General features: G+C 40.7%; 1 protein-coding gene across 1 annotated transcript in view; it reads left to right on the forward strand.

The window, feature by feature from the left end:
* The window catches only part of DENND1A (DENN domain containing 1A), a gene marked incomplete at its 3' end in the record, with an annotated part of 1,241,355 nt that overhangs the window by 708,812 nt on the left and 519,330 nt on the right, over nt 1-13,213 (forward strand). Inside the window, exon 12 of the mRNA XM_089664905.1 lies at nt 2,149-2,250. Within this exon, the coding sequence (XP_089521031.1) occupies nt 2,149-2,250 (102 nt within the window). The remainder of the gene's footprint in view (nt 1-2,148; nt 2,251-13,213) is intronic.

The following is a 13,213-nucleotide window of genomic DNA, read 5'->3' on the forward strand; positions in this document are numbered from 1 at the left end:
AACTGATGTTTGTCAGATCACCCAGCTATGAATTTAGTATTTGGTAGCTAATATGTTAGGAAAAATTAGGTTAAAATGGCAACTTTTGCTGTTTTAACATGGGGAACATTGGTGTCCCTTTGGACTTTGTTGCCTAACATAAAATAAAAATAATAATAGGATAAAATATTAAAATACAACAAAAAATAAACAAATAATTTCTAAAAATTGTAAGCTCGAAAGAGCAGGGCCCTCGAACCCCTCGTGTATTTTTTTTGTTACTGTATTGTCTCATGTTCTGTCCCCCACTATAATGTACAGTGCTGAGCAAACCTTTTGGCGCTATATAAATACTGTATAATAATAATAATAATAATAAAAAAAAGGATTTCAAAGCAGCCACAATGGTAAGACAAAACAAGACCTGAAAACTAGGTAAATAAGCAGGTCTTCAGCACTATGTGTTTTTTGTTTTTGTTTTTTAATTTAGGGTCTAGTATCATTTTAAAGATGCATGGTTAATAAAAAAAAAAGAATTAAAAAAAAATTTAAAAAAATGCGTGGTTGAATAAAACCAAAGCCTTTTCCCAGGATTTTTGTCATCTTTTGCATGAGACACGTGAGAGTTGAGGAGAAGCCTAGGGGAAGCTTCCCTTGGCTCTGATATTTGCTACTTGTGACAGCGAGCTGCAGTCTTGGTGGTCATGGCGTCAAGGATGAGGGGCACTTACCCTGGGTGTCTGGTGCTAGCAACACCATTGACTGTCAGATCAGGACTTTGTAGGGTTTGCTTACTGGCACCCTACTAACTTTTTTTCTGTCAGTACAGCAGCAGTTTGGGGAAAAGGTGGCCAGAGATGTAAAACAGTAGTAGAAAGATGCAGATAAAGGGCAGGTAAGCAATTCCTGCACGGTCCCGATCTGATCATGTTCTCCTATTAACTGTACAAAGGAGCACTAAACTGGCAGGAGAGTGAAGCTGGAGGGGGGGGGGAGAGAGAGAGCACAGCCCTCACATTTTCTCAGCTGTATTCTCCTCTCCAGATTTATTTTGGCATTTTCAGCACTAAGCTGAGAACAGTAGAGATGCTGCTGTCTCTACTCTTGTCGACTTGTAGCAGCAGGAACTTGCCATTGCGCCTCTTTCCAAAAAATATCACAATCATAGAAAAGGAGGAGAAATCTCAGTAGTTACCCACTGAAAACCTGTTGGAGATAATAGGGGGGCAAGATACTCAGTCCAAAGTCCCTCAGCATGGCGTTCAGGGAAGTCACACTTTATCATATTTCCAGGGACAGCCTCTACTAATATAGATAAGATTGTACATGGGAAGAGCTACATCCATGGCGGTCTCCCAGGATAACACCACAGGAGGATCCCCTGAGCTCCACTTTACCAGTGCATAATATAGAAGATGAGTAATCAGTAATTTCAAGTGGGACTGTTGTGCATCATTATGAAGCCCCAGTAAAGCCATATCAGACAAAAGGGACAGAGACAGCTGAAACCGTAAAACTTTAGACCAAAAGGGAGTGACCATAGGGCACATCCAAAACATACGTATGAAGGATCCCAGATGCAACTGGCAATGGGGGCAAGTGGGGTCCTGCTCTGAGTATATATGAGAGAGCCTCAGAGGAGTGTAGAAGACCCTATGTAAAGTTTATCACCGGAGGAAATAACCAACTTTGGACCCTTTTCCATAGCATCTTCCCAATCCTTCTCATCCAGAGAAGCAGAGAAGGAACATCCTCCTTCCAGGTCACCCACAACTTCTTGTTCTTAGGGGAGTTGACACATAGCAATGCTCCATAAAGGGCATATATATATATATATATATATATATATATATACATATATATATATATACATATATATATATATACACATTTTTAGATTTTCCTGAGTCAGCATCTCCTCAATAGGGTTCAACCAACAATCTTTTGTACCAGTATTTAATTGTCATTCCCTAGTTATACACTTGATACTGACTGTCCGATGCAGAGCTTTTTGTCACTCTTAATTTCTGATCTACACCTTTAAGTAAAAAAAAAATAAACAAAAACTGTTACTCTACACAGTGAACTATACTGTATTAGAAAAATAATGCATTTATTTTTGAGAATATATCTTTTGATTGTTCAGTATATTTTCTTTTTTTATTTCAGAAAGTAAAAGGTATGAACCTGGAAGATGTAATAATTCTGAATGTAGATACAAACACCTTGGAGACTCCATTTGATGACCTTCAGAATTTACCAAGTGAAGTGGTAAGTAGTCATTTGATCAGGTATTGTTTTTTATCTTGAGTAAAACCTCTTTTCCACTATAAATTGTGCTTGTAGTCTAAAAGTTGATAAAATTATTTTTGTTAAAGCACAGTTAACCATACTGCTTACAATTTTGTATTAGATGGTACTTTGCTGATCTCACCAGTTGCTAAGCATGTGTGCAAACATGGTAGGTTCATATGCTTTATGGCCAAAATCTGTGGCCATCATACTTACACAAGCTTGTTCGACACCCCCTTTGTAACCCACAGGTTGCACCCCCACCCCCTTTGTGGATGTAACAGTCTCCACTCTCTTCTGGGAAGGCTTTCCACAAGATTTTGGAGTGCATCTGTGGAAATGTGTGCCTATTTAGCCAAAAGAGCATTTGTGAGATCAGGTATTGTTGTTGAATGAGACCAGGCTTGCAAATGGTGATCACTTTCATCCTAAATGTGTTTTGATAGGGATTGCATGGCACGCTGCATTTCCTACACAAAAAACTCATCAAACAGCTTTTATGGACCTGATTTGTGCCTCAGAACACAAAGCAGTATTCAATTCAAAAGCAAACTTTTAATATTTTGCAGCTTACCAATTCTTAGATGTGATAACTGCATTAGTTTCCTGTACTAGGTTAATTTCATCTATTTTCATATGGTAATCCAGGCAGCAAGTCATTTGTTTTTAACGGCACACACTCTCCAGCAGAATTTATCAGTACACATGGATGAGACAAAACTAACACTGGCAGGGGTGAAAAATAACTGTTTTCTGTCTTTTATTATAAAGTGTGAGCCGAAGTTTGGCCTCAATTTGTTAGTGTATCTAAATCTTCTAGAACTTCTAATACTCCCCTCCCCCAGACTGACAGGTGCTACTCTCCAAAAGTGCCCCCTGTGCTCATTTATCCAGAATGGTGTCTATATAATACAGAAAGTATTTTACTGGCCAGACCATCAGGGAAAACAGAGGGGGGGAAAGCCAAAGAAAAGTAAATGAATGCAGCCACCACATCTAATGATTGGTAAGCTGCAATATATTCCATTTTTGGGTTTAATATTGCTTAAAAGTTACACTGAACAATTCTCCAAAAATGAATCCATATACATTCACTACTTAATGGCACTGTAACCTGTTTTTTATCAAATAGTTTTTACTATGTTTTTCTGCCACCTTGTAACATATTCTGAATGCTCTTGAATCTCTTCTCTTCCCCATCACTTCTGTTTGTTTGGGAAGAGCATTATTTATTAGTTGCGGCAATGTACACTGCTCTATGGACACTACAAATCCCATAGTACATAGTCCATAATTCATCTCAGGAGCAAACCAGAGAGGGTGGCTAAGTTCCTACATACAGTGGAACCATGGAGAACAAACGTAACCACATGTTAATAGGGACTTAGATCACAGCAAAAAAGTAAAATTAAAAAATATATATATATATATATTTATTTGTAGATTTTGAGGAGGCTGAGAAGAATAGAATGTACTTATTTGAGTTAAGAATAAATACTTTCTTTAAAAAAATGCATACTTAAAGAGAATTTAAATTTTAAACCTGAGTTTAGTGTAATTTTAATAATGTAGGATGTCCACATACTTTTGGCCATATACTGTAGTGCTGTTTCATAGCGATAACAGGAATTTGTACAAGATGATGTGTAAAGAATTTTCTATTCTCTCACAAGCACTTATACGAATTAAACTTACTGAATTCTTTTTCTGACTTAAGCACAGTTTCAGTGCTTTCAAGAACATAGTTCACTGACATTATTTGCATTACCTGAAACTGAGTTTGAAAATTTTTTAATTTACTCCAGGCATGATTAAATGCAATGTTTTCATGTGCCAGGGTATAGCACACCCCAAGTCACTGCTGTTTGAACCTTTTTGATCGCCATATATTGCTTTCATATTCCTTTTGATATAAGGACCTTTGTCAGCACAATATTTTCCTAGGATTTATGTATTATATGATATGAAGGGATGAGCTTTTTGTATGAGAATTTACTATGGAAAGTGTTAGAAAGCTGTATACTTCACTAAATCATTGTTTCACTTTGTATCACTTTTTTTTTTTAAACAATTTAAATGTATTTACGTTAAACATATTTAGATAGCTCAGTGTTCTTTTTCATCCACAAATAGAAAAGGCTCTCAGAAATCAACAAAGTGATGTATTAACATATAAGCTTCCAGCCCTCTTGTGCATACACCAGGTGAAATACTAATCCACCACCTCATGATAAGCAAAACACAAGCACAAAGGTGGTGTTCTCAAAAACAGATCAACTTTTGCGACATTTAGGCTTCATTCACTACTACGCATGACAAATACCCCAAAGTAACACATGTACACTTTTTTTTTGCACTGAGCCAAGTGCATTTTTCAATATGCGTTTTTGTGTGTTTCTTGCATGACAGAACATGGGATTACTACCTGTGTTTGGGGTGCAATTAAGAAATAATGGCGCTACAAGCACATTTTGTCAAGTTTTTTGCATATTTCCAGAATGCTCAGGTGTAAATGTAGCTCTAAGGACTCATTTCCATTTCTAGGTAATTTGCATGGTACATGATTTGCAAACAAGGAAAGGGTGACTATGCCACAGCAAAATACCATTTATACAAAGCAAAGATTAAAAATCACATTCTCACTTCTGAATGTGCAATAAGAACCATATATATTGCATAAGGTATAGAGCTCCATGGCAGATGTCTGAACTACAACACGGCTGGCTTTGCCTGTAACAAATTCCCTCCAGCATATAGTCACCTGGCTTCTCTCAATCAAACGTGACTAACGTGATGACATATCCTGTGTGGCCACACCCTACACATTTTTTCAGAAGTCTTTGCTCCTTTTGTTGGAAGAGATTTTGTCACAGGGAGTACCAGCTGTGTTGTGCTATTGTAAAGCTTCTGAAGGTGAAGATTATATAATTAATTATGTCTATATTGCTTACTAGTTAGTAAAAAGAAAACAAGTTTTAAATACACTGCTTGCCTTTTCCACACACCTGCACTGCTCTCTGAACCCCCCCATGGCAGTGGTAACAAATTGAATTCCAAATTGAATAATACCCAGCGCCTTCCAGCCTTGGATCCTGGGGTTTTATAGGTATACCCCTTGGACTTACCATTATCTTGCCGGCTGGGCTCACAGTGTAATACTGCATAGAACGGAACTCACATCACATTGTTTCAAAGTGGGAGTAACGTTGAATCCTGCCCAAAGCCCCACACTGGTGATAAAGAACGAGGACAGTACTCATCATGGGATCACAAGGAATACACTCAGAATTAAGGCATGTATGTTTTAAAATTCCACTGTGGAGAAAGGGTTAGCTTTTATATTTGGGGTTGGTATTAAGCTTCACAATACCACCTTGATTTCACTTTTGTATTTAAATGTTTGATCTACCATGCTTTTGGTAATTTAATTTTGGGATGCTGTAAATAAAGTGCAAGGTGGATCCTTTTTTTTTTTTTTTAAATCAAAAAGTGCTTTGTTTTTTAGTCGTTTGGACAACTCATATGCTTGAATTGTGAGAAAGGATAGTATAGCTGAGCCTTTGGCCAACACTGTAAAGCCAGAAACTGCACCAAGGAAAATTAGCAAAGTGCTCAGGCAGATGGTTCACAACTCCCTTCCTCCAATTCTAGCTCCCTCTCAAGGGCGTAACAAGCAGCCCATGTAACTAAGGCAGATTTTACTGCAACTATGTCTGATTTCTCTGGGAAACTGCCCTTCTTGAGCTTTCAGTCTCCGAGGTTGAAAAGTGTTCTTCACCACCTGAATCTATTCACGTAGTATGATCCTGATTCCCATAACCTCTATGTGAAAGATATTGAGGAGGGTGAGGTGGACACAGGAGGATGCTACAGAGAAACTTTCACCTTCCACATTTTTAGACACAAGCCAAGGCCTCGCACTATATGCTGTCTACCGTGAGCTCACTTATCAATGTGGTGCGTAGTAGCTTTGTTTAACAGCACCAAAATCTCCTCAAAAACAAGCTCCTGTGGGCAATAAACAGCTGGCAAAATCTTAAAAGACCTTTCTTCTACATAAGCAAGTTAACTGTGCTTTGCATGGATTGACCAAATTCTAACATGGTATGAATTCCTCCAAAACTCTTGCTGAGTTATATCCTATGGGAAAGGAGTTTATGAAAAAATGGTCTGCTTCGGTAGTGGCTCCTGCTAATTCTGTTCTCAACAAGCATCTCATTGTTCCTGCTGTATGTTTCCTCCATTAAAGTAGCATTATACCAAAAAGAAAACATTTATTATATTGCATCTTACCAATTCTTGTTCAAACATTTTTATTAACAAAAAACCATAATAACACAAACTAGGAGAATTCGGTAATGTACATTGGACATTGAAGTGGCAGTAGGACATAGAAAAAAATGGATGATGATCACATTACAAATGTCTATACTTTTCTAGCGGAAACAGGTAAATAAGAGTTGACAACAGATGACATTATTGTCCCAGCCAATCAGAGTAACGTCTCCCAAGTGCATTAAAGAAATAAGGGGAAGTTTGGATGGAGGTCAGACGGGGGTGGAAGGGAGGGAAGGGGAAGAGGAACAACAACGATGACTCCATGAGCATTCATCAAATTTACAGCAGACCCCACGTGTTGCCTGCAAAGGGCTATTGACAGTATCCTTGGCGCACGGTATACAAATCAAGGGAGGAGGAGTGATTCATCAAAGTTAGGCGGGAGGAAGCGCTCTACCCATGGGCTCCATATGCGCAAGAATTTAGGAATCTTGTCTAGAATTGTGGCTTCCACCTTTGCATGTATCATGGCTTGTGTTATTCTGGTTTTGACAGCCGCAACACTTAGGGTGGAGGATTTCGCTATAACCTGCTTAGCTGCCGTCGTAACTTGCATAAGGAGCTGGAATTGCGAGTTGGAGACGCCAGGGGGGCACTGATTGAGTAGGGCTGTTGTTGGGTCAGGTCGTAGAGTGATAGTGCTAAGTGCAGATATCATGGTGAAAATTTCATCCCAAAAGACTCGGGCCACTGGGCATTCCCACCACATATGAAAGTGTGTTCCTGAATCCGTACAGCCTCTAAAACAGTTGGGCGAGTAATTCACTGTTCAACAAATTTTTATTTTTTGCCAGTTTTGGAAACAAAAGGATCCATTTCTTAATGAATTTCACATTCTGAGTTCAAATATAACAATGAAATTTGTCAATTGGCTCTAGTTTTTCTGTAAACGGAAAGTTTTCTACTATAGGCGTAATGACTACATAATGCACAATAATTATATAGATAGATGTCTTTCCACAAATATAAAGCAAGTGATATTGACTACATAACAAAGCCTAAATGGCATAATATATTGCATAGGATTACCAAGAAAAATTATAGCCATAAGCTAAGTTGAATCATTTTAATACTTAGGATTCTCACTAGTTTTGTCTTCAGTTTGTGTCGGTTTTGCTTCTCTTGGCTTTTCTCTTGTATTCGAGGAAAGGGCTATCTCTTACAACTGTCCAGCAATAGTCAGCAAGCATTGATGGGCTCCATTTACCTTGATATCTTCTTTCCATAGCTGCAATGTCTTGATGGAAGCGCTCTCCGTGTTCATCACTTACTGCTCCACAGTTTGGTGGGAAAAAATCCAGATGCGAATGTAGAAAATGAATTTTTAGAGACATGTTGCAACCCAGATTTCTGTAAGTCTAGATGAGTTTTTCTACCACTTTCTTGTAGTCTGGTGTTTTATTGTTTCCAAGAAAATTTGAAGTCACTGATACAAATGCTGTCCAGGCAGCCTTTTCCTTTCCACGCAACAGAGAAAGAAACTCATCATCATGAATAAGTTTACGAATCTGTGGCCCAACAAAGACTCCTTCATTTATTTTTGCAGCACTAAGTGCTGGAAATTTGCTAATCAGGTACTTGAAACCTGCTTTATTCTTGTCCATTGCCTTAACAAAGTTTTTCATTAATCCCAACTTGATGTGTAATGGAGTTAATAAGATCTTATTGCTGTCTACAAGTGCTGGATAGTTAACATTTTTTTCTCCAGGCTGCAATGACTGGCGTAATGGCCAGTCTCTTTTGGCATAGTGCATTTCTCTCGCATGACTGTCCCACTCACAGAGGAAGCAGCAGTACTTAGTATATCCACCTTGAAGTCCAAGCAGGATAGCAATCACCTTCAGGTCACCAGAAATCGACCATTGATGTTCATCATAGTTGATGCACCTTAAAAGCTCTTTCAAGTTTTCATACGTTTCTTTCATTGAAACTGCGTAAGCAACTGGAACTGACGGCAGCTGATTGCCATTATGGAGCAAAACAGCTTTAAGACTCGCCTTTGAAGCATCAATGAACAGCCTCCACTCATCGGGATCATAGCATACGCCGATGGCTGAGATTAAACCATGAACATTGTTACATACAGCAATATCACCTTCCTGGACGAAGAATGGGATCAGATCTTTCTGACGATGATGGTAGAAAGACGTACGAACATCACTTGCTAGGAGATTCCACTGTTGTAGTCTTGACCCCAAAAGCTCTGCCTTGTTCTTCGGAAGATCCAGGTCTCTGATAAGATCGCTCAATTCCACTTGTGTAATGAGGTGTGGTTCAGTGGGTGTGGATGGAAGAAAGTCTGGGTCATGTGAGGTTGACGGTTGATGACTACACGCTTCAGGTTCTTCCTCACTTGACTCAACCACGAAGGATTCTGGTGCTTTAGGAATTGGTAACCCCTCTCCATGAGGAACTGGACGTATTGCCGATGGAATATTTGGATAGTGCACAGATAACTTTTTCTTCTTATTTAGCCCTTTTGTTGGAGACACCATACAAAAGTAACAATTACTAACATGATCTGTTGGCTCTCTCCAAATCATTGGCACAGCGAAAGGCATAGATGCCTTTTTTCCATTCAACCATTGCTCCAGTGCCGTCCCACAAGAATTGCAGCATATATGTGGTGCCCAGCTCTTGTCCTGGTCTCCTATCTTGCAGCCAAAATACAAGTTGTAGGCTTTCTTAATCATTCCTGTTATCCTCCTTTTTTGGAGGATTTCACCGCAGATATAGCAGAAATTATCTGCTTTATTCACACAAGTTTGAGGCATTACTGAGTAGCCTATATAAGCATAAAACAAAATGTAAAGACGCTGTCGAACTACAATCAGCTACAGATACTGCAGCTTTTATGCAGTGAAGTGATGCAATTAAAGGCTACTATTGCATCATCTCAGTATACATGCAATTTTCTATTGGTCACCAGTATCAATTGCGCAATATGCAGCTGAAGTTGCATCATAATTTTGAATGGCTTACGTCATTAGATGGGTGAATATATCATGGAAACTAGAGCCAATCAACATTTTTTAGGGTCATTTTCGTTTTCAGCACCCCAAAATTATGTAAGATTAGCTAATTTTATGCCCAAAACTTTTTACCTGTTGAACAGCTAATTAGGGGTAAATTTTGCGATTCTCGCTGGGACCAGGTACCAGCGGGTTAAAACTTTATAATTTGTTTCCAAAGCTACAATGTTCTGTGAAGATGATTTTGTGTTGGCCCAAATGTGATCCCAATCAGATGGGTCGAGTTTCTTACCTAAATCCACTTCCCACTTATGAGTATACCGAGGGGGGGACGTGGTAATCGAAGTAGTGAAGAGTGAATATAAGCAAGAGATAAGCCCACGTCTATGAGGGTCTTTGTAACACGCTCGTTCGAAGAGAGACATGGCATCTGGCCGATTGGTTGTTGTAGTGTAGGGGGCGTAAAAGTGTTGTAGCTGCAAGTATCGAAATATCTCGGAAACTGGGAGGCTATGCATTTCCCGCAGCGAGGCAAAGGATTTAAACTTATTCCTCTGTAGGAAATGATGCGTGCGGAGCAAATTAGCAGAGGACCAGGCTTTGAACAAAAGGGGTGTCTGCCAGGCCGGGGAAAAAGCTGGGTTTCGTAGAAACTAGAGCAGGGGATTGTGTAGTGATTGGAGGAGATATCGGGTTTTCAGTTTATCCCATAAGGATAAAAAGTGAAAAGTGATGGGGTTGGTTATAGAGCGGCGGTCTATAGGCCTCAACCAGAGTAAGTTAGCTGTAGATAAGGGGTCACATTCTATTGATTCGATTCAAGAGCAACCCATTGAGGGATTTCAAAGGTTGCATGATATTTAGGTAATTGGGCTAAATGCGCTGCTTGATAGTATTTGCTGATGTCGGGTAAGCCTAGACCACCATTGAGCTTAGGACGGTATAGGGTGGAGCGGGGTATACGAGGACGAGTATCACCCCATACATAGGAAAAAATGCGACGCTGCAGTGTGCGGAGGTAGTGAGGGGGGACTGGGACTGGGAGGACTCTAAATAGATATATAATTTTTGGGAGGATTGACATCTTGATAAATGCTATTCTACCTAGCCATGCGAGGGGTAGGGAAGACCATTTGGTCAAAAGGGCAGAAAGATGGTTTAGCATCGGAAGATAGTTAGCTGTGTAAAGGTCTGATAACTTAGGGGTCAGTTTGATTCCCAAAAAAGGGATATGACACTCTGACCAAGGGAATGGTAAAATCTGCTTTAGATGCGTCAACTCTGAAGGGGGGAGAGAGATGTTGAGTGCTGTCGATTTATTAGGGTTTATTTTTAAACCAGAGAGCGAGCCAAACGCCTCGAGAAGCCGGAGTAGGGAAGGAGAGGAAGTCAATGTAGATGTGAGAAAGAGTAAGACGTCATCCGCAAAGAGACATAACTTATGATGCGTGCCTCCTATCTCGAGTCCCCTGATATTCGGGTTAGCTCTGATTAAGAGGGCCAGAGGCTCTATAGCCAGGGCAAAGGGGACAGAGGACAGCCCTGTCTCGTGCCTCTGGAGATCGGGAACTGAGCTGACCTGTGCCCCAGATACCTAATTCTGGCCGAGGGCTCTCGATACAGCGAGAAAATCCAAGTTAAAAAGTGCGGGCCAAAACCCCAACGATGCAATATATAGCTGAGGTATGGCCATGAGACTGTATCGAATGCTTTCCGGATATCTAGGGACAGGAAACAGGCGGGAATATTGCGAGACCTGGCTAAATTAGCTAAAAGAGATGCACGTCTGATGTTATCTCCTGCTTGCCTAGTTGGGATAAAGCCGACTTGGTCGTTATGAATTAGAGAGCCAATATACAGGTTAAGACGTGAAGAGAGGATTTTGGATAACAGTTTGATGTCAATGTTGAGGAGAGAGATTGGCCTATAATTGGACCACTGCGTGTCGTCAGAATTCGGCTTTGGAATCATTGAAATGTTCGCTTGCACTGTTTCATGGTTAAAGGTGTGGCCAGACAGTAAAGCGTTAAAAGCATTAGTGAGGATAGGTGTAATGAGATGAGCAAATTTTTTATAATAAGTGGCTGAGAAGCCATGTGGTCCTGGGTGTTTACGTAGTTTTAGGTTTTTAATTGCATCTAAATTTTCGGCTTGGGAGATGGCTCGCTCAAGTGCCACTAACTGGCACTCTGAAAGTTTCGGGAAGGAAATGGAAGTTAGAAGGGCATCAGCTTGTGGGGGGTCAAAAGGTGTGGAAGAGGAATAAAGCTGTGACAGGTGTTTATGGAAAGTCTGTAGAATGTGTTCTGGGTTACTAGTGAGGTTGCCAGAAGAGGTGCGTATCTGGATAGGTCTAGTGAGCTGGTCGAGCCTGCGAAGTGAGAGGGCCAGGAATGTATTGGGTTTATTCGTCCTAGTGTAATATTTGTGCCTAGATCTACGGAGTGAGAGTTCCGCTTGATCCGTGAGAAAGAGATCTAGAGCCAATCTAGATCGCTCCAGGGCCTCACGGTTGGCAGGCGTAGGAGCCGTCTGGAAGGCTTGATGAGAACAAGCATATGTTTGCTCCAGTGAGAGACGTTGTTGTCTTTTGCTTTTATTTAAGAAGAATGCTTTGCTAATGCAAAACCCTCGCAATACCGGTTTATGTGCTTCCCATAACAGGAGAGGAGAAATATCAGGCAATTGGTTAAGAGAGAAATAGTCTTTAAGGGCTGCTTCGATTTCTAGACAGTGAGCTGGGTTTGCAAGCAGGTTATCGTTAATAATCCAAGAGGGTTCAGCGGGGGATGGGGCTAACGAGGTCATGGCCATGAATACGGCGCAATGGTCAGACCAGGGGATTGGAATTATTTCAGAAGTCAGGAGCCGGGGGGTAGAGGCGGTGGTAATGAAAATATGATCTATCCTGGAGAATGACTGGGGGGGATGAGAATAAAATGTGTATTGGCGTTTGGCCGGGTTAAGTTCCTGCCATGTATCTATCAAAGAATAATGGTGTAGTATGGCTTGGAAAGTTTGTTTAGAGGTAGGGACTGGGGATGGTTGAGGGGATTTATCGAGAAAGGGATATATTACACTGTTAGAGTCTCCGCTAACAATTAAAGTTCCACGCTTATGGTGGTCTATAACCGAGAGTATGTGGGAAAGGAATGGTAAAGGGTCTTGGTTTGGGGCATAGTATGCAACAATTGTGACATCTACGTCAAGGAGTTGCCCTACTAACAGGAGGTAACGACCCTCCGGGTCTTTGATTTCGGTGCATAGCGTGAAAGGTGTTGTGCGATGAAAGGCAATCAGTACCCCCCTGCGTTTGGTGGTGGCTGAGGCTGTATAGACCTGAGGATATCGAGGGCCAAAAAACTTAGGAGTGGAGTTGGGAGTGAAGTGTGTTTCCTGTAGACAGACCACATGAGCTTTAAGTGTAGCAAAGATTCGGAAAGCCTTATTACGTTTCTGTGGAATATTGAGGCCCTGTACATTCAGGGTAAGGATATTTAACGAGCCCATGGGGAAAGTGCATAGTGGTTAGGATAGCATGTCACTACCTCCCGGGGTAGAGCCTGACGGTTACTGTAGGAGATGAGAACGTAATGGAGTGTGTTGTGCAGAGTCATGGAGTCATGTTGGAG

The sequence above is a fragment of the Staurois parvus genome, unplaced genomic scaffold (assembly GCF_062004578.1).
Source record: "Staurois parvus isolate SC_StPar_1 unplaced genomic scaffold, SC_StPar_1.0 ptg000002l, whole genome shotgun sequence".
NCBI lineage: Eukaryota > Metazoa > Chordata > Amphibia > Anura > Ranidae > Staurois > Staurois parvus.